The sequence below is a fragment of the Numida meleagris genome, chromosome 2 (genome assembly GCF_002078875.1).
Source record: "Numida meleagris isolate 19003 breed g44 Domestic line chromosome 2, NumMel1.0, whole genome shotgun sequence".
Lineage (NCBI taxonomy): Eukaryota > Metazoa > Chordata > Aves > Galliformes > Numididae > Numida > Numida meleagris.
Window position 1 is genome coordinate 142665266 of NC_034410.1, and position 27298 is coordinate 142692563.

Below are 27298 nucleotides of genomic sequence, written 5' to 3' on the forward strand. Positions count from 1 at the left end.
CTCACATTATTTTTTTATTTGGCAATAAACTAACAAGGTCTGAGTGGTAAGAACCAAGTGCTTAGGCAGCAGACCTTGTCTCCAGCAAGTACCAATTATTGGGTGATTGGATTTTTCTTCTGTTTTCCAATTTCCATCTCAATAGTATATCTGAACTTTGAGCTATTCTCACATCTTGTTACTCTCCAGAAGTGTTGGCTGAAAGAGCACTGCTCGCTATCCTGGATGCTGGTGCTTCCCAAAGCTTTCAGAGTCCCTTCTCAGTCAGCCAGCCCTGGGGAAATAGTTATATTTAAGAGGTTCTGGACTTGTTAACTATCTGAACAGCAAAGCAGCCAAAACAAGGCCTATAACCTATCAGCAGCACCTTCCAAACCCCAAGGTTGCATTGGTGAGAAGACACACATCAGCTCCTGGAGAGATCATTAGTTTTACTTAGAAGCTGCAGGAATAAAGACCAATTCCATATCCTTTCAGGCATAAGTTCCACGTGGTGTAAGAGCTCATGGCACATGCCCTGCTCCTAGGAGCTCAGCTGGCTATTCCCCTTCATTTTCAAGCTGTTTTTAAGTTGAAACTCTCACATTTAGTGTTTGCTTGAAATGCACTGAAGCATCCTGACCATGTCTCTGATCCTGACTTGCAGACTCGGCTTTCCAGCTTGGACTTGAACCTGTTACATCACCTGGGACCAATTTGGTCATATGGGCTTTTGGCAACAATGACTGCCTAACTGTGCTCCATAGCAGGGGTATTGTGGGATAAGCCCTGATCAGTGAGGTCCCTATGTTGCCAGCCATGGTATCTCAGCTCCCACTCCATTTCCCTTGGTGTGTAACTAGTCCTTGCTGCACCTGGACACCCAGGGACCTAACTCCCAAACATTATTACTGCTTTGCAGGTCTAAAATGCCACTTCTAGCAACTGAGTCACACACACAGCCCAAAAAGCATTCTTTATACTCATCCAAGCAAAAGCGCTCCTTGCCCTCAAATCACCATACCATGCTAGACTCCAGCTACATTTGAAGCGCAGACCTGCACTCCTTTTGCTTGAGCCTCAAGTTCCTGAATGCCAGCCAGCCTCAACCAAGAGGCACTGCTTTCATGGAATCATAGAATCATTAAGGTTGGAAGAGACCACTAAGATCATCTAGTTCAACCATCAACCCCTCACCACCACACCCACTAAACCATGTCCTTCAGTGCCACATCTACCCTTCCCTTGAACATCTCCAGGGGATGGTGAATCTGCCACCTCCCTGTGCAGCCTGTTCCAATAACTCACCGCTCTGAGAAGAAATTTCTCCTCATATCCAGTCTGAACCTCCCCTGGTGCAACATAAGGCTGTTATCTCTCATCCCATCACTAGTTACCTGACAGAAGAGGCCAATGCCCACCTCACTACAGCCTTCTTTCAGGGAACTGTAGAAAGCACTAAGCTCTCTCCTGAGCCGCCTCCTCTTCAGACTGAACAATCCCACTTCCCTCAGCCTCTCCCCATAAAACCTGTGCTCCAGACCCTTCACAGCTTCATTGCCCTTCATTGGACATGCTCCAGTGCCTTCCTAATAGTGAGGGACCCAAAACTGAACTATTTCACCACTGAAAAATTCAGGTGTGGATGGCGCTCCTGGGGGGCTCTAGGCCTTGTTTGGGCTGCTGTGCTGTTCAGACAGTTATCAAGTCCAAATCCTCTTAAATATAGCTCAATTTCCCCAGAGGCTGGCTGAGAAGGGACTCTGAGAGCTATGGAAAGCATCAGCATCCAGTCATGATAATTTAGTAAGCCATGCTGATGGCACAGTGCTGGGGTAAAGATGAGACACAGATTTCAGGTCAGGCCTTTCCAATATTCAGCTGCCTCAGGGCAAAGCGCAGGGATGGATGTGGATAGATTTCATCTAACAGGGTACTTTCCATAGCTTTTCCTAAAGATTTTCCAGAACGCCTAAAAATATCCAGTTTGGAAGACACATCAGGGAAGGGGAAGCAAAGGCTTTATTTGAAGGATCTAGCAGGAAGGATATTCAAAGTCTGGAGGGAAAGTGCTTCTCCAGCTTCATTTTACAGGAGCAAAGACTTTGCCCAAATTCAGCAAATCTGTTGTAGCCAAGCTTTCTGCCTAGGTCTCCTGCAGCATAGTCCAGAGCCTTAACTACCTGCCTGCTTTTCTATGCTTGGCTCTGCAGTCACTGCTTTTCTAATAAGCAAGCCACATCAGAGGTTTTATTCTCATTAGAAATCCTATAATAATCCCCATGCAATTTTATCAGGGCAAGTCATTACTGTAAAAAAAAAACAAAAAAAAAAACCAGAAGAAACGAAAATTACATTGTTAGAAGAATATAGGACAATCTTCTAAAGTTGTTTCTCATATTCATTGCTGGATGTGTGATTATTAGCATGAAGGAGAATAGATAAGGCACAAAGGGAAAGCTCAGATACTCCTGGAAACATATTATCAACAGAACTCCCATAGGGCACAGTAATCCATAATGAAACCTTCATCCAAATATCCACAGGTGAAGGTGGGTTCTCCTGGTTGTTTTTCTCCTCTAGTGCTAGATTGGCTTCCTGTGGAAAAATCACAGAAGCAATCACTTGACTCAACCCTTCCACTGAAACCCCTTTTATTCCTTCTTCTTTGTTTGTCCCACGGGAAAATATATTAATAACCAAGCTACTCTGTACCTTGTTCCTCTGCACACCAGGAGCTGGAAACTCTTATATAACAGCTACAGACAGTGTTGGCCAAACCCTCAATGGACTGTGGAAAAATCTGTCCCCTCCTGGGCAATGATGCTGTTAGGGATATTCATCAAGAGTTGAACACAAAACTATAAGAATAGATAACCCATATCTCATCTGCAGCAGTGGCCTCATTGGATGCTTCTCCAGCTTACCATCCTGCTATTGCAGATCATAATTAAAAATGACTTGCAGACATCTTAAAGCAGAGACAATTACTTTGTATTGAATAGATCTTGGCAGATGCCTTTCTTCAGTGAATTTGTAATCATTCTTTTTTTAAACACACAAGTTTTATCCTCCTGAGCAGAGTGCAAAGAACAGTATATAGCGTACTGTATGAAAAGCAACTTCATTTTGCTCCTTTTAAACTATTAGCATTTCCAACAGAAGATGAAATGAAAAAGAAATATTTCCTAGTGAAGTGCCCATGCCACTCAACGTTACTTATTTTCACCACATCCCCTTCAAAGTTACTGCTTCCGCAGGCACCTTCTCACCCATGGAGCCTCCTCAGCACAATTGGCTTTGGCGATGTAAAAAACGGGCTCAGCACTGCTGGACAATATTCTGTGCTTTGCAAGACAAGATGTAAGTTGCAAGTTAAACTTGGTATGGGGTATTAAAGGGACAGGACAGCTTGCGATGTGGATGGCTGTGCCCCAGGAATGCAGATCTCATACCGTACAGAACCTCCATTGTCAAATGTGATTTACCTGACTTTGATCAAGAGTCAGTGAAACTCCATCTTGCTTGAATTATACTTTAAAATGCTCTACAGTTGTTCTTTCTGTCCTTACTCCTCTCCTGCAACTATTTCTTTGGATGAGAGAAGTCTGAAGGTTTTTGTTATGAGCTCTGCAAGACCAGACTATCTGCTCTAACAAACATCTATTTGAATAACTCCTATGAAATAAAGCCAAAACACTGCTGTTCATGGTGATCATGTTATAGATGGTATTTCACCATGTAAAAATTAGCAGCTTGGTCACAGAAGTGTGTTCAAATCAAGTCAATGAAGACACAGCATGAATTCAAGAGCAGAAATATAACAGACTACATGTAATGCCACAGAGATTAAACACTTCAAGGGCTGAAAGATGATTGTGAACAGCAGAAATTTAAGATCCAATACAGAGAAGGGGCAACATAATCACATCTGAACAGGAAAATTCACCCAAGAGCAGATGACAATCACCTGGAGGTGCATTATGTTATTGTCTGTTTTTATATCTCTGTGCAATTCTTTGGTCATCCTCTATCAAGCTGAGTTATTTAGGCCTGGCGGAACATGCTAGGCTGTCACTTGAGACATCACAGCAAATTTCTTGGTTTTCAAAGTCGTACAAGGCCTCATGTCAACATGAATTAGGTTTTTAACCACAGCTACTGTTATCTTTTGGTTTACCACTAATGATGTGGTTGGCCTGTTATACGTTCTAATACAAGCACCATTCTGGCTTTAACTTAGTGGTGTAACTAGGGAAATGATCTGGAGAAGCAAGGCCAGTATGAAAGAACCACAGAATCAGCAAAGTTGGAAAAGACCTACAAGATCATCCAGTCCAACCATCCACCTACCACCAATATAACCCCACTAAACCATGTTCCTCAACACAACATCTAAATGTTCCTTGAACGCCTCCAGGGTTGGTGACTCCACCATCAATGGAGTATCTCTGTTGTCCTGGAAAAGCACAGGATTTATCCTCTAACAAACACCTCAGACTCCACATAATTGCCCCATACATAATGCTTGGCAAAAGCATAGTCTGGAAGGTGTTTGGCATTGGCACAGCTGGAGAACAATACGCTAAGGGGATTATTTCCATGTCCTCACCTCAATCTTCCCAAAGGTGAGAACCTTCCTTTATCAACCCAGCCCACAGCACATGAATAGCAAAGATTGCACAGACTGCAACTGTTTGAAGTCCAATGTCTGACCCATTTTCCCCGCACTGGTCCATACCCACAAAAAAAAAAAAAAACCAACAACAAAAAAAACCAAGGAAACAAATCTGTCACAGCCAGTGAAAAACAAGAATTCATGCTCATGCACCCATTACAGCACAGCAGGCAAAGGAAAATGAGTCACGTGAACCCTTTCCTTTCGGGTGTCACATTCTTCCGTCTGGAAAGGGTCTCATTTCCTACACTGCCCTCCTCCTTTTTTCAGGAGTGTGGATGGCAATTAACATCACAGACACTTGCATCCCATGTTTCCACAGTTCTTGCTACCTCCCTCTTAGGGAGGCTTCTTCTGGCACAAAGAAAGAGTCATGCTCTATATCCACTGAACAGAAACTTTTGCATGAGTGATTTCCCCCAATCCCCCCCCAGTGCCAGCATAAAATCCTACTGCTTTCTCTTGAAGGCTCAACTTCACACCTGAAGGCTGACCTTGAAGATGATCTTTCACATTCAAGAACAGTTACAGACACACAGAATCATTAAGGTTGAAAAAGACCTCTAAGCTCATCTAGTCCAACTGTCAACCCATCACCACCATGCCCACTAACCATATCCCTCTGTGCCATATCCCCAGGGCCCCTTTTTATTCAAGCCAGTGAGTCACAGCAGATAGACCAGCACTCTCCAACAGCAGTGACTCTAAGCTGTTGGGCACACACACATTGTTTACCAAATGCACAGCTTCCACAGCTGAGCGCACACTGCCTGAGCTGGCAGGAGTACCAAATAAATAAAAACTGGCCATCAACTCATGGACCTCTGTGCCCACATAGTCGTTCAGGGCAGCCCATGTTGTTTGGCTATCCCAGTCAGAGTAGTTCTCTACAAGCATTTTGTGTCCATTGGATCTTCTTATTTTTACCTCCACCCATCCAGACTCGCAGACCTTTTTTTCCAGACATGGGAATAACAGAGATGAAGTGATGTTTTCTACCACTTTTTGCAGAGATCAGAACATAAGAAAACAAGAACTCGCCTCAACTGCAGCACAACTCACACCATAAACATCATGTTTCCCATCAGACTGCTGACTCTCACCACCTGCCAAGCATGAGCTGGTTTCCAAAGGCTGAGTTCTGAGTCTCAGAGGCTAAATACTGGCTGTCAGTGGGAGGACTACAAGAAGATGGATGCTGAAATGTGTGCTTTACAACCCCCATGCCTCTAGCCCAGCTCAATAATATTTCCTGCCATGAGCAACCCTCATTTAGACTGTAATTTCACATGACGCATTACCACCATATACAATCAATAAATCACAGTCACAGAAAGAACAAATGAGAAGATGCAATGGTCATAAATGCCATGTTCTTGCTATTGCAGCATTCTTCCTTTCAGACCACAAACCAATACTGTTTCAAATTCCCTGAGCAATTGGTTAGCCACAGAACTCTTGGAAAACAGCTCCACAGACTCAATCCCATTTTCAGTAGGAAGCATGACATCTTCCTTATTTCATCCATTTGCCTCCTAGACCCTCCTGTCAATGTTTTCCCATCCCACAACATGAAATTTCATTTTGGTGAAAACATCCACAACTAGGTGTGATATGGAACTGCACACAGAAACAGCTACTTGTCCTCTGCAGCCTCTTTTTGTTGAGAGTGGGAAACTTGTGGCTAGAGCTGTCTGGAAACCCACACTCTTTTAAATGTAGTTTAGTTCAGTTGTGTTTTTTTTCCTCATTGTTGATCATAACGTATTTTTCAAGACAGGTGAACCAGCAATTTCCATTGGTTTTACTCTGTATCTTTAAATTTGAAACTTCCAAGTCTTATTTCTCTGTCTCAGCTCATATTTGCAGTAGGAAAATACTCTGGCTTTTATCCTACAGGTTATTAATGAACAAATCCAATGGAAAAAAAAAAAAAAAGAGTTTCAGTCTCCTCATGCCCCAAATTTAATCCTGTTGAAAATTCAATAAACTTGAACTTATACATTCCGTTTGCTTTCCATCCTTCCAGCCAGTTGCTTTACAGTATTATCTTCCATGAACTCACAGCTGCTTACATAAAGCAAAGATTCTGATTTCAATTTAATAATTTTACATGTCCAGTGCACAAAGGAAAGTCAAAGAATATGAAGGGGAAAAGCAATGAACAATTGAAAGCTTTTCTTCAGAGGGAAGCTTAACCCAGTATAAAATTTCCCCACAAAGATCCAACTGTATCACATCTACTGCCTCTTGTGCACTCCAAAAGTACCCTCTGAGCTAAAGTAAAGGAAAAGCTAGCATCTCTCGTCCAACTAGTCCAGTGAAGGTTTCAGTACTACATACCTTTTCTCCTTTTTCTCCTCTGCCATAGGCTCTGCCCTAGAAATACAGAAGAGAAGAAAGTGTACATTTGATAGCAAGGATGTCAAGCAACGCAATAAATATGCACCCTTTCTTTGATGTCCATATATCACAAATACATATATACACACACAGTCACAGGACAGATAACGGGGGAATTCATTTTTGGCAAAATTCCTTGATAATAACTCAACAACAAATTAAAATAGATAACTCATCGCCAATTCTCCTACTTCAGCACCAGATAAGCATCTTATCTGACATTCATGTTGGAGTCTAATACTACATTTCCAAAACCAAAGATGCCAACAAGCAATATTAGAATGAGTTTTACTTCAGGATAAAGATTTTCTTGCCTAGAAACTCAGCCTGGCATTTGCACTAATTGAAGCTGGATCTTAGTCAGCTGAATTTATGTTGTTGGGAGAGATTTGCATCTCCTGAGTGCAATTGCCTCGTACTGTCCTATGCTGGATGCGCAGCTGTGCTAAAACCAAGTACATCTAAGTCACATATGCTGACTGAAAGGCTAACAGTTATCAGCTGAAGTCAGGGATGATTCAATCCATTTCTCTCAGACATGCCAATGGATGCTAGAAGTACCAGCTTCTCCCTGATTCAAAGGCCCAGCAAGAAAAAAATACTCAAAGTACACCAACATCACAAGCAAAAGTTCAGTGTATAGGAGAGAACAGCTACTTGTATTTCATTTCCCTTAATTAAAATTGTTCTGATACTTCTTACTTACTGACTCTCCTTTTTCTCCTCTGAGTCCAGGAAGCCCTTGGCTGCCACTTTCTCCCTTGGAAAAGAAGAAAGGTCATTGGTAACACAGAGATAATTCACCCCCTTCCTAACAGGCACAGAAATAACAGATGAGATGTCTTCTTACACCTCCCTGCCGGCCTCACTTGTAAGCTGCAGCACACTGGTGCTTGCATTTCACGGGTAGCTTTGTTTGCTTTGGGTTTTCTTGGAAGGCAGTAAAATGAAAATTTGGCTGAGATTATGGACACTTCTGTTTCCACCTGTCTCTAGTGACAAGATTTCAGGTCCTGCTGGAAGCCCAGAAGGATGGGGTGGACTTCATTGCATTTATAATTACTTGGATGGATTTTCTATTCTATTTTTTCATATGAAAACACTGCTAGAAGTCTTCCAGGTGCACTGGCAAGGCACTTCAAAAGTCATTATTTTCTGGTAAGCCAGGGATGACTTAGAAGGTTGGTTTACATAAGACCGAGAGAGAGTACACCTAAGATGTAGAAAAAAAAATAAACCTGTGAACATTGTCAAGATTTTAGAGTTATTTTTATACTTCCAATTTCAAAAAAACATTGCTTTGATGCACACCAGATTTTCAAGATCTGCTAGTAGAAAGGTACAACACACAACCACTATCACTGCTTCCTCAAATGGAAATGAAAGAAAGGTAACACGCAAAAAGACTGTTGAAAAGAGATTTTACTTTACCCTCCCCACCCACAAAAAAAAAAAACAAACCAACAACCCCCAAACACATACACAAAGATCCAAGTAGCCATTATTCCTTCTTTATACTAGGAGTGAATAAACCAGCAGCTATTGCTAATCTTGTTAAAAAACAAGCAGTGACAACAAAGAAAACCAACACCAAAACAAAAATTAAAAAAAAAAAAAACCAAAAAAAACCTATGAAACTATCTTAGCCTAGGAAAAGAGAGCTATAGTCCTCCCCCCTTTCTTACCATTTTCAGTCTCTCCAGAAATCCCTTTTTGGGGGGGGAAATTTGCTCTGGTTTTGAACACTGACCTAAAAGTACTCCCTGGTGGGACTAATTTCTCAGGTGACTCCCATAAACTACATAATGGCTTTTTGATGCAGCTGAATCAGCTGCTTTCCTGGGTTCTTATATGTTCATAGAGCCCCTTACAGATTATTTCTCAGTATTGGTCTGTCAAATGTTTTTGGATAATGCCCAAGTGTCTACAGTCCTCCTAAATATTCCTTGAGTTCAAGTTATTTAGGATTTGATTTCAGCCTTGCAAATCACTCCTAATTAGAGATGCTCAGTAATAATAATGTTCCTATAGAAAATCATGACTTCTGACTCAGAGCCCTAACATCACTGTTTCCACCTTCTTGTGATAACTTCTTTCTTTCTTAATGAGTTTACTTTAAATAGAGACATATAAGTAATTAATGCTTAATCTTTTCTCATGCCGTACTTGCTTGACAGCACACTTTAAATCACAATACTCATAGGTTTGATCTTTGTTTACTTAATTTACTTCGTCTTTCTTGAAGACGCAGCTCTTGGATTTGTATCATACAACAACAACACAGCTTTAAAACATAACCCATCTAAGAAATGAGGAGACGAGCTGAATGATCCTAAAACGTATTATGGACATTTCTAAGCCTAATAGAGAAGACACTCATTTCTGTGTGACCTAATCTACCACATGGTAATACTGGGGAGCTGCAGATAGCGTCCACTTTCTACCACTTGTCAGCATTTTCGTCTGGATGGCTCAGTAACACAGAGAAGAAAGAGGCATTAGTTCCTGCACACAGAACACAGACTGTGACAAGCTGGTCTTTGGCTGATCTATGCAAGAACCGCTACTGAGAACTTCAATAATTGAATATTTGCTAGTCAGGAATCATAGAATTGTAGAATTGTAGAATCATTAAGGTTGGAAAAGACCTCTAAGATCATCAAGTCCAACCACCAACCGATCACCACTAAACCACGTCCCTAAGTGCCACATCTATTTATCAACTTATCCTGAACAGGTAGCTTTGTCTTATTCTCTGTGACGCTACTTGAGCCATTCCCTCCAGCTACGCTCTAGAAGGTGGTCTTTTACATACTTTAGAAGAGTTTTTCAGGTCTAAATATGAATGACGATCATTGAAGGAAGTTGTGCCATGCTAGCCATAGAGCTGGCATCCATGATCCATCAATGCTGAGAGCTGGCAACCACCCCCATAGAACAAAGGCATGCCCTGGGGATGAATCATATCTATGCCTTGCCTTATTCAGCAGATAAAGAAGCTGAGTTGTCTGTATTAAATCATCAGTTCTGTTGTCATCCCCAGCTCCCAGAGCTTGTGACACAGTCCTGCCTTGGTAGTATGCAAGTCATGGACCACTAAACTCAAGTAGAAGTGACACACAGCTGCACAGCCATTGAGTCACCCACCTTGGAGGGGTGGGACACCCACTTTGGGGATCTGTTAATGAAAGCCTACTGATGCAGTGCTTGGACATACCCGTCACGTAATCACCTAATATCTCCTACGCAGTGCTGTTTTACAAACTACAGACATCCTCATCAGTGCATAGACCTTTTCAAAGCAGAGAAAGACAACAGGATGTAGCTGCAGGATGATTTTATTATAATCATTATCATCCTTCTGCAACCTCCTCACAACAGTCCTGGCTCTGCCATTCTTCAAAACAAACCCTCATTATTTAAGCTGTCACAGATTAAAATACAAAGTTACTATTTATATTTACATAAGGAAATATTTTCTGCAGTTTCAGTTGTGCACATCAGAGCATTAGTGTACCCATGTTCTTTATTGCCAGCAGAAACATACCCCAAAACACATATCCTCATCATTCAAAACTTGTCTCTGCAGACAGAAGAGCAAACTTGCCCAAAAAACAAACTAAGAAAAAGAAACCACCGCCGATAAAAAATAGTGCTGAGGATTTCTGGCCTTCCAAGACTCTTTTCCTCCTTTCCAACAGGGAGTTGATACAGGACAGCTGAATACCTCTTCCTGGGTTGCAGTTAGTTTTTTCACTAGTTTCACAGTGACTGAATTTTCAGAAGTGATTCAGATGGACGCAGTTTTGAATACAGATTGCACCCCAAAGGCTTTTTAATCACACAGATGGTGAAACTAGGAACCACCACCACGACTTTCCAACTCCAAAGCAATGTGAATCTCTGTTTTCTTCCAGTACAACTGCTCCCCTCTCAGTCTGTTGTTTCACAGCTCTAACTAGAGCCAAACAAGAAGGGGAACGTCTGTGTGTTGAAGGTATGCATGCACATGTCAAAGAAGCTTACAGAATATGCAAGATAATATAGAGGTTGCACTGTGAAATTTAAAGCAGCCATCACAACCATTCTCCTACCCTATTATCTAGGAAGAAGCAAACTAAGGGAAGTGGACTGTTTTTAATATTAGCTCGTGACTCAAACACTCTTGTTAATAACAGATTGTGGGCAATTCATTGCCCAAGTCTCGGGAGATTTTGTAGAGTGATGAGGAGGCTGCTACCTAATCTACAGCTCTCTGTTGTTGCTGAGCAAGGCTCAGCTCATAAGAGTTTCAAGGTGACTCATCATGAAAGCTGTGCATGACCTAGGCAATTACAGTAGTTTGCAAAAATGCCAGTTTAGAAGCAACAGGAAAAGATTTTGGAACGCATTTATTCTAAAGTAACACAGAGTAGAAACAGAGACTCAAATGCAAGCCTAGAGAAAAGATATAAGCCAGGCAGAGCCTCCAGCACTCCAAGGATCATTGAAAAGCATCTAAACTAAGTGATATGCTAAATTAATTCTTATTTCTCAAAATATTCAACTTCTCAGCTTACTCTGAAACTATCTTTTTATTTGCTGTTGTTTTTATTAAACAGATGAATAAGCACATCCTACTGACCTTTTGACCTTTAGGACCTTCAGGGCCAATTGAGCCTCTCTCCCCCTAAAGAAAATACATGATTAGTCAGACTGATCTTTTCCTTATACAACACAGAGAGAGGCTCAGTCCCGCAGCAACTGAGGACAGAAGAAAAAAAAGTTTTCTGGTTTTAGGGGATAGCAGACTAAAGATGACATGTCCTCAAAAGAAATGACTGTGAAGCTGGCTGCTCAAAGGTTCCAGTCACAGCCAATAGAAGCAACCACTTGATCATTAAAAGGTATGAGATATTTTCAGCATGACTATATTTACCTCCAGAATTTCTTCTTACTCATTTGAAGAAGGATACACATGACTGAATTAGATAAAAACAACCACTTTGTTTTCACAGTTACTTTCAAGACCATTAGTCTAGTCAAAAACCACTTTGTTAGATTAGAGGAAAACATCTGGAAAGATTGCCATCACCTCTACAGATATCTCACCTGCGAATAACACGTCTGGCTCTTTCTATTAAATACTTAGAACCACGAGGTCTAAAAGCACCTCACAAATGAACATAGTCCTTCTTATAACTCCCTTGCATGGTATCATGCCTCTATTTCCAAACCCATACAACTCACCAAAAAGAAAACATGCTCAGCACTCACCTTTTGTCCAGCAGGACAGGAGCAATTGACAGTCTTGAGGTGGGCAACTTGCTCGCTGCCAACAGTAGGCCTCACTTCCACAGGAGGTGCTTCTGTCAGGACCGTGACCTGGCACTATATCCAAACACTCAAGGTCATGACAAAGCCTTTGATAATAGAAAGCTTTCTCATCCACCCACTTTAGAGAAACTGAATAAGCATTACTGGATAATGCGCGGTTCAGTATGTTAGGAATGAAATCCCACAAAAGCCATTCATTCAAACAATAGAGGAAAATGTGGCAAAACAAACAATGAATCTCTTTAACCAGGATCGAGGGGAGAAGAGTGAAAGGAGAGTGGAAGTGTCTACTGAGAGCTGGGCACAGGAAACTAAGCAGCTATTGCCACTGTGTTAGCTCTTCCCAAATAAAACCAGTGGGATTCGTGCTGAGTATTTCATGCTGAAGTTCTGTTGTTCCATCATCACTTCAGGCTTTTCTTTGCCATGACAGTTTGACAGGGAAAAAGTGACTTGGAAACTTCAAACTCCTTGTACTCATCTCTTAACAGTGGTTCTCTTCAGGCACTGCTAAATTACCAATTATATAGCTAGGTTTGATTCACCATCCTTATAAAAATGATAAACCCATACTGTCATATATTTCCTGGTTTGTGTAATAGATTTCAACAAAGAGTGTTCATATGAAAATAAATTAACGACAAAAGGAAGCTTACTGGTCCTGAAGGAATGTCACAGCAGGTCTCCAGCTCAGCATGCCGAGAATCACAGTAAATAACCATCCGCTGAAGATCAAACTGGAAGACAAAGCGAGGCAATAGTCTCAGAGACAGTGAATTATTAAAGACTGCACGTCCTTTTGTTTGGATACATGCAGTGCAGAGGAATACAAATAAAATCCAGATGGAGATAAATTCGTGATGATTCTGTGGCTCTGTAGACAATCTCTCTCCATCAATAATGGACCAGTGTCTCAGCATTCTCCAAGAGTGCTGTGTTAATGAGCTTGATATGCCTATTAAAACTTTGAAGCAGTTTTTAATACAGATAAGGAGGTCTGCTAATTTCTATGTCCTGGCCAAACTCCTGTCTGAGAAAACATATTCTGACCACCTATGCACTTCCTAAAATGTCATCTAGAAATAAGTTTTGTTCTTCTCCTGTTGCGCCTTGCACCTTCTGACTATTTACCCCTGTGTGAGAAACGTTATTAGCACATTTAATATGCATATTCCATCCTTCTTGTGCAGTTAAGAAAGATTACCTGAGTCTCAAACCACCAAACAATCATGCATAAGTTATACCAGGTTAACACAGCTACCAGACAGTCAGATCCAAAGTGCAGGTCTCAAGTTCAATTGGAGAAAGAGCCATTAATCTCAGGTTTATTTTCCAAGGAACTGAGACTATACTGTGACTCAGCTGAGTTAACAGGCTTTCTTTTTTTCCCCCTCTCTTGTTGTCAAAGGTGGAAACTTTCATAATGCCAGACTGGACAACAAAACACCCTCATGTGTGTAGCTCAGTATTCTTTTCAGTAGTATTTGTGGATGATTTTGTCTCTGATCTTAACTATAGTGCTGTCTGAGACTGATCAGAACTATGAAATGGGTTTCGCATTTTTAATCCCTTTTACAGAGATATTGACAGTCTCACATAAACAGGCAGCAAGTCTTGCACACAACAAGATGCCTACGTGTTTTACTTACGTAACACAGGTAACATTTCAGCAATGCTGCTTCATGAAAAGCGTCAAGTATAACAAAAGCACCCCAAAATACAGCCACATGCTGAATGCTCAGTGCTGAACGCTACATCAGTTCTAATCAGCATATGCAGTACTTACATCAATGGGGACGCTATCATACAAGCGTTTGCCAATCACAGTCTTTCCTTGAATGTCAATATTTTCTCTGTCTTCAATAGGCAGCATCTGCACAAGCTTGCAGTCTATGTACAGCGAGACAGCTGTTGACTGAATGCTGAGGGCAACTTTGTGCCAGCTGCGATCAAAAAGATCACTGACTCGTGCACTTCGGAAGACCACTCTCACAGCATCCTTGGTGAGCCCAATGGCATTGTACTCCACAGCTTTGTTCTCTCCATCCAGTCGGATCGAGACCTGAAAACAGACAGAAGTAATGCAAGTGATATTGCTAATAAAACATACGGTCTCCTCCTTTCTACTCTCTGCTTGCCATTGCAACTAACACTCCAAAATAGGGCCAAGTGTTGGGTCCTGAATTTTGGTCACAACAACCCCAGGCAACCCTACAGGCTTGGGGAGGAGTGGCTGGAAAGCTGCCTGATGGAAAGGGACCTTGGTGTGCTGATGGACAGTCGGCTGAATATGAGCCAGCAGTGTGCCCAGGTGGCCAAGAAGGCCAGTGGCATCCTGGCTTGCATCAGGAATGGTGTGGTGAGCAGGACTAGGGAAGTCATCCTGCATTGGTGAGGCCCCACCTCGAGTACTGTGTTCAGTTTTGGGCACCTCAGTACAGAAAGGACATTGAGGTGCTGGAGCAGGTCCAAAGAAGGGCAACAAGGCTTGTGAAGGGCTTGGACAATATGCCCTACGAGGAGCGACTGAAGGAACTGGGGCTGTTTAGTCTGGGGAAGAGGAGGCTGAAGGGAGACCTTATTGCTCTCTTCAAATACCTGAAAGGTGATTGCAGTGAGAGCGGGGTTGGTCTCTTCTCACAAGTGACGGGACAAGGGGAAATGGCCTCAAGTTGCGCCAGGGGAGGTTTAGGTTGGATATCAGGAAAAACTTCTTCCCAGAAAGGGTTGTTAAGCACTGGAACAGGCTCCCCAGGGAGGTGGTTGAGTCACCATCCCTGAATGTGTTTAAAAACCGTTTGGATGTGGTGCTCAGGGACATGATTTAGCAGTAGGTTGTTAGAGTTAGAGTAGTGTGGTTAGGTTGCAGTTGGACTTGATGATCTTGAAGGTCTTTGCCAACCTGAGCAATTCTATGATTCTATGAAAGCCAGAGATGGTACAGGGTAAGTTTAGAAGCGCAAGCAAGGAGCAGAGGACATTATTTGGGTGTGATATTAAATTGGATAGGGAGCCTATACCTGTTCTAATAGACAAGACTGGGCAGGGCACAGGTTTGAGCACAACCCCATGATCATCCAAAGCCTTCACTCACGAGCACACTCCTCGGCATGGTTTCATCCCATACCACTGTGATGCCTCCCAGGCAATGCTTGGGCATGGTTGGGTAGTTGCACATGTCCAGGACATCTCTCCAAAGTTTTACAGACAAAGCTGAGCCTGTTCTGAGTCCTGTGCAATGCTCCACTACTTCCCAGCAGACTGTGCTCTTTAGACCCCATCACATGTTCTCAACCATCCCATAGGGCATGGACAAATCCCTCATTTCCTGATATGAAAACAACCTGCTGAGCTGTAGTACCGCCTACACATTATTTCAGACACTTTCAAATGAAAACCAAAACAAACCATAATGATTATGCCTTAGGCTCAGAGGAGACCTAGGACCAGGTATTACGCAGTGTGGATACAGCCAAACTGCCAAACTGTGCAATTTAAAGTCAGTGCTGAAGACTGGTTCCTGGCTTAATTCAGTTAATTAGAAATGGAAGAGACAATGCCTAGGGATGCAGGAAAGCTAGAGGGAAAAAGGACAGATGGCCTCAAATATCTTCCTTTCAGAATAAAACAAACAAGTGTAACACACAACAAACGAAGTCCTAAGTGACCACTTTTGGGCAAAGCACTTTCAATGAATGAAAACAAAAGTTCCATTTAATACTGTACTAAATCATGCCATTTGAAACAATTCGGAATAAATATCTCACCATTATCTCTCTCCACCTTTCTCTCTTTTACCTCTGCCTTTCTCCCCCTACAAGCTATTCTACATATACCCCTTCTTGCAACCTATGGAGTGGGCAAAAATAGGCTTCTGAAGACATTATACCTTTAGTTCATTTACAAATTGATTTTCCCTTTCACAAGATTAGGCAGTTACCAGCAAGTAGCAGGGAACCGAGCAGAGAGCGGAGCCTGGGGAAGCAGCGGTGTGCCCACAAGCTGCAGACCTGGAAGCAGTTTGGCCACACTGGCACTAAACTGTATATGACGGAAGTTACATAGGGTAGGCTACCTCCAGACTTGACCCAAAATCTGCATGCAGCTGAGCACCATGCTGGCTGGAAATGCCATCTCAGATCAGTGCTAGCTCAGAAGTGCCTGCAGTCTGTAAGCTAAGCAGGTCTGCAGACTCATAGTGGCCCAAACACTACTGACGCATGAAACAAGGCTCTTGAGGCTCCAGGACACTTCTAGCACCACAGTTTAAGGAACTTCTGAAAACATTACTGAGAATCTTGAGTTCTTTTTTCTCTCCACATCCAAGCAGTTCAAGATTCAGCTGTCTCTAACAAAACATAAAACTTGAAAAACAAACAACTCGACCAAACCACCTCCTTCCAAAGCACACCTGAACCTCTAAACTACATTATGCTGCTAAGAATGCTACATAGGACCCTTTATTACACCATTACAGTATTTTTATTCCAAGAACCTGGGAGTACTTGCCAAATATTATTGGATCAAATTCTGCAGCAGCCAAGAAATTATAGGTGTTATGTCCACTTACTAAGTAAAGAGTCCACAGTGTCTTTGAATGATATCTACAAGGTATGTACACAAACTTGCTATAGCACACTGCTTTCTTGTTCTGCTGTATATCTGTGTGGCTATCCGTTCCCAAAAAGGGCAAACATCCACATTTTCATCCACCAGAACCCCCCACATCCTTCTCCACAGCGCTGCTCTTCTCCCAGTCTGTACACATACCCAGAAGCAGTTTCAAGAGCTGTATCTCCCCTGCTTTTTCCAACTAACACATATATCTGCATGCTAACAACAATCAAGGTCTGTGCAATACTTCCTCTGGGGTTCAAATTAAAGGTAAAGCTTTTTCAGCAGCAAAAACTGAAAGACAGGAAAAGAATTAAGGAGTGGGAGGTTAAGGCAAGAAGGCTGATTCATGCAGTAGGAAGGAAACAAGACTGCTCTTGCTGGCAGCAAAGGGCCTCATACCTGTGGTATGCCATACTTGTCAATAATCTGCCAAATATACCAGTCTTCTTTTCTGGAAGCCTTTCGGAATTTGAAGGTAGTTACAAAGGCATATTCATCAGGCAGACCTTGTGGGAATACATCCCTGGCATGGGGAGGGAAAAAGACAGCAGTGTATCAGGCATAGCAGTGTTGAGCAAAACTTCTAAAACTCTGCATGTCCCAGCAATGCTTCCCAAAAATATCACGTAGCTCCCAGAAAATCTGCTGTATTTGGCAGCCTGAAAAGCAAGGAACATGAGCTTGTTCCCTCCATGTGGTTTTGTCCTTGAGGAATCCTTCTTTGTTCCAACACAGAAGCTCTCAGCTTAAATAAGGAACAGTGAAAACTTCACTATGGGATCCATCAGGGCAAAGCAGTTGGGATTCACCTGATGCTCGTGCATTCAGTAAATCATTCTGTTCTTCTCTAGATACCCTGGAGATCTGTGACATCTGACAGTGGGCAGGCACTCCTGAAATCCTCTATAAATATACCAAATTATAGCAACAAATGTTGTAATATTTCCCCAAAACAGGCACTACATCTCATGTCTGCCCCAGGAGATTTTCCTTGGCCGGTGGCCTGGGAGAACAGTACCTTCTTGAATCACATTTTACAATCATATTAGGCAGAAATTTACTCATTGTGACACCATCATCCACGCATAAATCTGAATTTACTAAAAGCAGGACTGTTTGACTCAGCCTCAACATAAGAACACACCACAAGTGAGAAGGCAGGGCTGGACAGGAGGGATAATTAACCCAGCATCACCATTTTTTGTCACTAGCCATAAGTTGACGTCTAGGAATGAGAGCAAACAGAACAAGAATATTCTCTCTGCCTCCAACTCTTTGTGATTCAGGGGTAGGTTTCAGAGACAACTACAACTACTATACTGTTAGCTTCCTATGCGTGGTCTTTTCCAGTCTTCCCTTGAAGTCAAGTAAACTTACCACATCCACAACATCCACTGGCGAGTAATCAGGCTTTTCTGCCACCCACTGTATAATGAGCCTCTTTTTGTTTATTTAGGACTTAACTCAGTTCTTGTAAGGGACAAGATAATGAACCAATTATTATTATTATTATTATTATTTGTAATTGCATTCATGATTCTATAGAATTTGTTTATATTGCCTCTAAGTCACCTCTTTTTTCCCAGTTGAATAGTCCCAGTTAACTTCGTTGTTCCTAACGCCCAAGCCAGCCTGCCCCTCTGATTAGTCCTAAATAGGCCTTTCCAAAATATCATATCTTTGCTTCCGGACATCTGAGCAGTCAGGCATAAGCACTCATCAGAAAATAAAGACAACAGCAGCAATTAATAAAGGGGAAAACGCTGAGAAGTGATTCTCTTAAGGAGTACTTCACAGTTAACCCAAAGGCACACTGAACTAGAAGATGTTACCAGAGTTTAAAGCAAAAATCTCATACTCAAAATTTCCAAAATGTTCTGTTTTACAATTACAGCAAAAGTTGAAAGCCAAAATATTCAATCATCTTTTAATCTGTGCTTTGAATTTCCTGCTTTTTAGCCAAGTTAAAAATTCAGAACAGTTTTACTGTGGCTTCTTCCACTACTGTAATTTTTGCTGTATAAAAAGCCCATGGAGACTATACACCACTATAAGCTGGTCTTCCCACTGAGGAAATAGGAACTATCTGAGGCTTTCCATCACAAGAGAAAACTGAACCAGGCTCCCAGCAGCTCGTTTACCACCAGCTCCTTCCCTTTGGAGAGCGGACAAGGCTGTCTCAATACTCAGTAACAGCTATTCGCAAGCCATCTCTCTCTGACACATCATCATGCCAGCATCTATCTCCCCCAAGGCACACAAGGTAACTTGAGATTCCTTCTCTTCAGGATGAAAAAAGAAGCCTGTCAGTTGTCACTCTGTTGGCAGAGATGCCATGGAGAATAACATTGGCATGACTCGGGCACAGTGAGACACCAAGAAAGACTAGGGGATACTTGGCAAGAGGGAGTCATGTTGGTCACATCAGCCCTTCCAAAAAGGCACCCATCCAGATCTCTTTCACTGCTGACATGTCCAAGTACAAGTTTCTTGTCAAATGGCTTTGTACACTCACTGTCTCCACGTTTGTCAGAGAAGAAGAGGCATGTCTTGGCTTTTAACACCACTGACAGATTGGGCTGTTTTCCTTCACCCCATCAAGAAACTTCAGCAAGGTAGGAATGCTGATAGTTGAAAAAGCATTTTTTATAAATGCATCCTCTTGAACATTTCTAAGTGAGAGTGCTGTTAGTAGGGAGACTTCCCTGTGGCTTAACTCCTAAAACTCTGCTGTTTCACAACACGTGTCTAATGCACTTATCCTCACTCACTCCTTATCACTTACCTTCACCATCATAACTGGATTTAGTGAGCTCCAACCCAGCCCTTTAGGAACCTGATTTGCATTTTGGGTGCAGGTAGTCCTACTGACTTACTCATCTATAGTGGCTCTAACTGTGGCATTACTGCTTTGCTAAGTGAGTAGCTATACAAACATATGGTTGGATTTAATACCTTGTCTTGATAGTGTAATGAGCCTGACAGTCTGCAAGCAAATCTGGAACAGCTGGTGGTTGGCCTCTGTGCTCAGTCTCTCTGTATACCTCTGAGCTGGGAACGTGAATATCACCATGCAAGTTTAAATTCAGAAAAGGTTTTCAGATGCTTAATACCCACAGAAATAACTAGGAGTTAGGCAGCTAAATATCCTTCTGAACCCAACCACACCTCATCACACTGTGGCTGACAAATAGACCATCAGGTAGATTTAAAGTGATAGAAAGCTATAATGACCTATTAGCAGTCACCCTCAGCTGATTTTTTAAGGTGCTGAAGAACTGACTGCAAGTACCAGCCAGAGAAGGGATTCCTGCCAAAAAGCAAACCTGAAAACACTCTCATTGCTCTGAAGACATGATAAAAGCTGTTTCTGAAGTCCTTGGTCCCTACATCTTTTACAGAGATGCATTACTGCATAAATAACAACACCTCTGTTTATGAGTTTTCATTTCTTTCCTCACTAGAAAGTCATCTTCATCTAGAAGTTCAGATTTACTTAGGAACTGCTGTCCCAGAAATATTTTATTTCCTTCTTTTATTCAGGCTGAACTGAACTGATGATCCATATTATGGAACTTTGCTGGATGTCTGGTACCTACAGGGAGCTCTCTGCCAGCTTCTTGGTCTATAACTCTGACAACAAGACGGATTGCAGAAGAACTTATACAACTCTAAGACATAAGAATCCCCAGGTGCTGCAGGTTAGTTTAGGAGTTAATTAACCCATCTCCAAGGTCAGGTGAATCACAACTTCTACAAAGAAAAAATGGTAATAGCCAAGGAGGAGGCTCTCTTAGCTGTTACCCACTTACACAACACAGTCTCCTTCTTACATGTTTTTTTTAGCATAAAAACTTACATCTGTAACAATCAGCATGAGATCCTACACCTATAATAATAACACAATGGAGAAAATAAGATTATCAGTTCTCATTTCAGACACTGAATGTAATGGTTACTAATAGGGTGCTTGAGGAAAGTACATAACCCTTGTTATCTGAAAATTCAACTCTTTTTACAGCAGCTAAAAACCAATCAATCTCACTAAAGCCTGTAAAATAAGGCTGGAGAAAGCCAGTTCATTTCCATACACATCACATCGCCTAAGGTTCTTAGGATGGCAGAAGTGGAAGAGGAAGAAAGAAAGAGAAGAAGAGGAAGTTTCCAGCATCACAAGAAATTTTGTGACAGGTCACTGACCAACTGTGCCAGCTGCCTGTGCTCTTGGGAAGAGAAGGTGAAAGGGAAAGACATGGCTGGTAGAGAGGGTGCAGTATTGAACCGCACATCACAGAATCACTGAGGATGGAAGAGACCTATTGAAATCAAGTCCAACCCATCTGCTCAAGCAGGGGCAGCTAGAACCAGCTGTCCAGGACTGTGTCCTGTAAGGTTTTGAGTATCTCCATGGATAGACACTCCATAACCATATGGCTGTTCCACTGTTTGACTACCTTCTCAGTAAAAACGTTTTTCTTGCATTTAGATCAACTTTCGTGGTTTTTTATTTGTTCCCATTGCCTTTTGTCCTGTCACTCAGGTATTTACACACATGGATAAGATTCCTCCAGAGCCTTCTCTTCTCCAAACGGAAGAATCCCATCTCTCTCACCCTTTCCTAGTAAGATATATATACACTAGAAACGAAGTGAAGAACAAGGAAACATTCGACAGGTTTCAAGTTTAGTGTGGGAAGTTTTGGTAGCTCCTGGTAGAATATTCTTCTCTGTGGTGCAGAACTGACAACCATACCAAGGCAAGAGCTCATGAAGAAACCCAAGACAACTGAAGACAAAATTGAGGTAAGGATCCAGAATGCCCCGACCCACATTCCAACAACATATGCATGCTGAAGAAGAAAATAATATTTTGAAATTGGGAAGACAACACTGTACCTGTGTTAAAGAGCAAACAGATCATGACTAAGAGCCAGGCCAAGCATCACCTGAAGTGGCAGCTGGGATGAGGGCAGGCTAGAACTAGATCAGGCAAGAGAAGATTGAGGCATATACATGGCAGGAGGAAGGATTAGAAGAAATAATTGGAGGATAGAATGGGAAGAAATTTTGTAGATGTAGGCTCAAGATAAGAAGATAAATAAGTACATTACCCATGCAACTAAGCTGGCACTTTGTAAAAGTACTAGTGCTTATATAAAACAATACAGATCATTTAAGAAGATAATAAAGTGAATTAAATATATTACCCAGTTAATGATTTTGTACCTAATTACAAGATGTTGCTATCAGATGCTAAATATTGCTTGAGGTTATCTGCAAGACCAATGTTTTTATTTTGTTTATTGTCAGTTATCAGTTTTGTCAGCTTTGTGAGATTTCATTTCCTGTGAGCAATGACCCTATATGTAGCATCTCAGAATCCTGAAGTCCAACAGGTAAAATGGACTAAACAGGCAGACACTCTCTGCAGTGACATATCCATCTGGTTTAGTTCCCAAACCACAGGAGTATGGACATTAAAATACAAAAGGCTGAAAACAGAAAAGTTCTTCTTTAATTCCATGTTTCAGTTAACCATTTAACAGGAAGCTGAGTCATTTCAATTAACTAATTCAGGATATTTTACTTCTAACTGTCCTGGACAAAAAAATATTCTACTTATTTTAAAAACAATATCAAGAGATAAATGGATGAAATTTGAGCAGGAAGAAAGTCATCACAGTTGGTTGGCATGTCTTTGCTTCTTCAGTCTTCCTGGTAGAATATCAACAACAACAACAACAACAACAACCCAAAGTATTTTAACCCTTGGTTTCCAAAAGGAATGCAGATAGACAGCTCTCTATAAACCAGTAACTTGTTCCAGAGTTTAAATACATTCATTAAAAGTGTGTATTTCTTCCATATCATTTGTTGGTGTTGCTAACAGGTAGACATTGACTTTCAGCCTATCATTATTCATCGCAGTGAAGACCCTTCACTAAACTTTGATTCCCCAAAGGTTCTTACATATAGTGATCACTTCAGCTATTAACATCTTAATTTTACCTGACTACTCTGTGCTTCTTGAGTTTCTCACTACTAGATTTGTTTCAACTTTCTTTAACATTTCATTCACTCCATTCTTATCTACTGAACTATGGACACAAAGACTGGACACAGCATCCACACAGCAGTGACAGAGCTCCCTGTAATGGAGACAGTTAACTCATGTTTGATAATTTCTGCTTATACACCCAAGGATTGTATTATTCCTATTCTCCAAAGCTCCAAATCAGTGGATCACCACCCCAATAATTTCTTACTCAGAAGCTGACTTCCCTACTTCATGGGCTTCTTTCTGCATGGTCCTGGTGATAACTCCCTCTAGTGATAGAACAAACAAGCTATAACTTGCTGTTAGAAGCCACAGCATGCAAGGATGCTCCCAGAGGCTTCTATGAGCCTAAAAATTGATTTATTCCCCTTTCTGCACACACATAATATATATATTCCTTGTCAAGACCAAGGTGTCTGAGATTACTAGCCTTCTCTCAGATGATTAATTTGAATTTACTTACTCTGAGAATTGATATCATTTAAGGACTTCACAGCAAAGAGTTTTCCTTTCAATATATTATATTTATACTTTTTTTTTTCAAGACTCTATGTTTAAATGGAGAGAGAAGGGGAGAAGTAAAAGGAGAGAAGGGAAAATCAATCCAGGTAGGCTACAGGATGAAAAAATGTTGTGAAATGAAACAAATGCAAGTCACAGGACAATCTCAAAGATGCAGTGAGCTGAGTAAAAGAGCCAAGGCTGGAAAAAGAAAAAAAACAACAGCTCTTCTCCATAAGAAGGTAAACAATTCCCATTGATTTTTTAAGCTGAAGTTCCAACTAGCACAGTGAAATTTATTGCAAGGATGTTAATGATGACAATTCAATCTATGGCTTGTGGTTACTCAGTGAAATTATGCACTCACTCTTTTCAAGGCTAATGCTAGCAGGACTCAGATGACAACCTGAAGAGAAACCATTCTGATAGCCTATGACAAAGCTGACAGCCTCAGGTTAAAAAAGGCTATAAGAACTGAATTGATGGTGACAGAGGATTAAAAATTGCTCATTCTTTCAGGAGATCCAAAATGCTATTAGCTAACTGAAAACAACATCTACTATGAACTGGTCTTTTACTATTAACAAATACATATTAATGTATTCTGTATCCTCCCCATCCCAGGGCAGTGCATTCCTGCTGCCCTCACACACAGTGCAACTCTACTTCCTCACTGTCCCAGCCTGGCCCTCCTGAAGAACCTGCGTCCAGCCACGGTGGGTGGGGTATGCTACCTCATCTCTGTGATCCCAGTGAGATCAAGGCCCTACACATATTGCGTGACAGATCTCTACCTTGTGAAGATTCAGCTCAGGAGCTGCATCTCCATCTGTGCCCAGGGTGTAGAAGATGCAAGAACCTCTAGGAGGCAGAGACCCAGGTTGTGACTCATATCTCCTGCTCTGTCCCTGATGCCAACAGTGAAAAAGGCTTAGACCTCCATGCAGACAAGACCCACATCGCCAGCTGTATCCATGAAGTAGAAGAACACGAGTAGAAGACACAGGTATTTGGAGAAGCACAAGCTGCACCTCCAGCTCAAGATGGTTAGACTTGAAGGTCTTTTCCAATCTGGATGAGTTTATGATCCCTTCTCTCAGTGGGAAAGCTACCAAACATTTCTTTTAGATTCTCTTTCCTAAGCTTTAAGTTCTTTTGTGAATTTCGTAATGCCATTTCTAACAATCATTGAAGATACACCGAAACTAGTTCATCCTCTATAAGGGTAGAGCCTCATGTTGGTATAGAGGATCTCAAGCATCTTTTATAAATTCTGTGCCAGCAGAACTGAAAGAGTGTGTAGGTACCAGATACTTAGCTCATGATTCAAGTAAAGGAACCAAACAACAGAAATCAGTTACTCAGATGAAAATATCAAGTGAAAGACCAAGGTACTCACTCAGTTTTCTGAACAACAGGGAAACTTCCAAGTCGTACATAAGAGCTCTGAATTCCATTTTCTTTCATACCAAAGATCTGTTTCACGCTGAACGAATCCATCAGGTCAAACCCTGAACATAACAGAAGTGTAAATACAAGATATTGATCAGGCTGCTATTTACAAAAGAGAGCAGTGGGATATGTCTTTAATTGTATTTTGGTATTTTGCCCAGAGATGCAGCACTTCAGAGACTAAAATTGTTCTTGTCAGGAAAAGCCACAACAAAATTATGACATGGCCTAATCTGCTTAGCCCAAAATCTCCAAACCAAACTCAAAATCACACTGCAACAAGTCCTGTACAGACTAGAAGAACGTTCTACAGAAACAAACAGTTATTTGATCTGCATTGCAACAGCACCCTGAAAATGCTGTATAATTCATTAATCTCTATAAAGTATAAGATGAGGTAGAAAAATGCGCAGGTGCAGACTGAAACATTTATTGAAAACTGCTAGACCAAGACTTGTTTATGTTCACTTTTGATATCATTTTAACACTATTTAGTCCAATCAACTAATCACTACCATGAGCAGTTAATGTGGGCTGCAAATATTTATGTCAAGCTTCTGACTTTATTCTGACAAGGCTTTTTTGCTCAAGCTCAAACCATGCATGGACCTATGCAGCTCCAGCACCAACACTGTCCAAGCCACAGTGAGCCCATGCTTTTGCAACCCAAAGCCCCTGATACTAAACCCTGCTAGGGACATGGGGGTACAGCTGTGCCATGCTCCTGAAAGCAGCTTGTTCCTGGAACTGCAATATTATGTGGTTGCAACTATCCTGATTTTAGCTCCAGACTGGCTCCATAGGATGCACACTCAACCTAACTTGCAATACTGAGAATCTATCACATATAACTTACATTGTCCAATTGCATTCAGGTTTGAATAAAGCACACAGGGAAATAACATCATTTTTCTTCCTCAGTCTACAGACTGAAAAACTGCAAATTTCTTGATGAACTTTTAATAAAGAAATGAATAAGAGTTGTTTTTTTCAAAATTTAAAGTGCCATGTAGTTTCATGGAAAAGTTGAGCCCTAAAACCAGCAGATGTTTTTGTCTTTATCACATCATGACTCGGCTCTGTGTTCAGTTCAGATATTGTCTCTACTTCCCTTAAAGAGAGATTATGAAATAAATCCATGATCACAGAGCACTTCACATGGGGTTCATATAGCTAAGGGTCGGCTCTTTAGACAGTGCAGTAATATGGATTCTCATCCAGTTAGACAAAGAGAGTCAAATAGAGGTGCTTCTAGGGAAAGATTCATGCCATAATAAAACAGATGCTAACAGTGCTTGTTTCTCTCCATTGAAACAAAGAGAGTTTAGGCTGCACAGTCTGCATGCTAAACCTCAGCTAGTAAAGGTCTATAGCTAGTGAGATGACTCTCACTCTCAGATATTTCATTGCCAGCCAAAGCTCACGAAGTAATAAACACTTCAAACATCCATTACCTCAAGGATTTCAGTAGCATTACTGAATATATGACCATATACTAAACAAAGAAGTGTGAATTGAGGGTGAGATGCACCTCACCTAATTTTAGCTGTCTGAAAAAGAGACGATATATGCAGGTTGCTTTGGTTCCCTTGTGAGTTGGCAAAGAAATGTAAGAGTTTCTAAGAAGTTGACTCACTACATCTGTCCTAAACCCTAAAGACAAGCTCAATGACTCTTTGATAGTGCCTACATTCTTACATTCACCAGATAGGTGACCCATACAATCATTTTAAGACTACTGAAATGAAATGAGATACATTCCACTCATAGGCTATTGATTTTTGCAACAAATGAGGCAGAAGTCAAGAGGAAAACATGTTAAATAATTACAACAAATTACATTTATATTGTCTGATTTGCATTCAGGATTGAATAAATTTTTCACATTTTTAAATTCAGAATAATATCATCTTAAGTTTGCTATCTTGACCATTTGCAGTATTTCCTTAAACAGGTACCATCTGATTTCCACGTGGGAGAAGAAACAAATAAACCCTGAATATCGTCAACAGAGTTGAGAAATTAGTCAGGGCAGATTGTCCTGTTAAGACCAGAAGGAAGATAGTCCCTAGAGGTGTTCAAGATACGTGTAGATGTTGTACTGATGGACATGGTTTAGTGGGAAATGCTGGTGACAGGTGGGCAGTTGGACTGGATGATCTTAGAGGTCTTTTCCAATATTGGTAATTCTATGATTCTATAGAATGGATCCCACAAAGGAGGGATCCAAATAAATATGTGCTTGAAAGTAACCTCTAAGATTATTCTAGCTGAAGAAGAGGAAAATATATATAG

At 41.3% G+C, this 27298-nt stretch overlaps 1 protein-coding gene across 3 annotated transcripts in view; it reads right to left on the minus strand.

Annotated features, from left to right (window-relative positions):
• COL22A1 (collagen type XXII alpha 1 chain) overlaps positions 1-27298 on the minus strand; it is a 230283-nt gene that overhangs the window by 121182 nt on the left and 81803 nt on the right. For all 3 annotated transcript variants that reach the window (XM_021388269.1, XM_021388270.1, XM_021388271.1), the window contains exons 5-12: positions 24951-25062; positions 17393-17516; positions 14163-14438; positions 13033-13113; positions 12317-12430; positions 11685-11729; positions 7767-7820; positions 7001-7036 (exon numbers count right to left, since the gene is read on the minus strand). In XM_021388269.1, coding sequence (XP_021243944.1) covers positions 7001-7036; positions 7767-7820; positions 11685-11729; positions 12317-12430; positions 13033-13113; positions 14163-14438; positions 17393-17516; positions 24951-25062 — 842 coding nt within the window. The remainder of the gene's footprint in view (positions 1-7000; positions 7037-7766; positions 7821-11684; positions 11730-12316; positions 12431-13032; positions 13114-14162; positions 14439-17392; positions 17517-24950; positions 25063-27298) is intronic.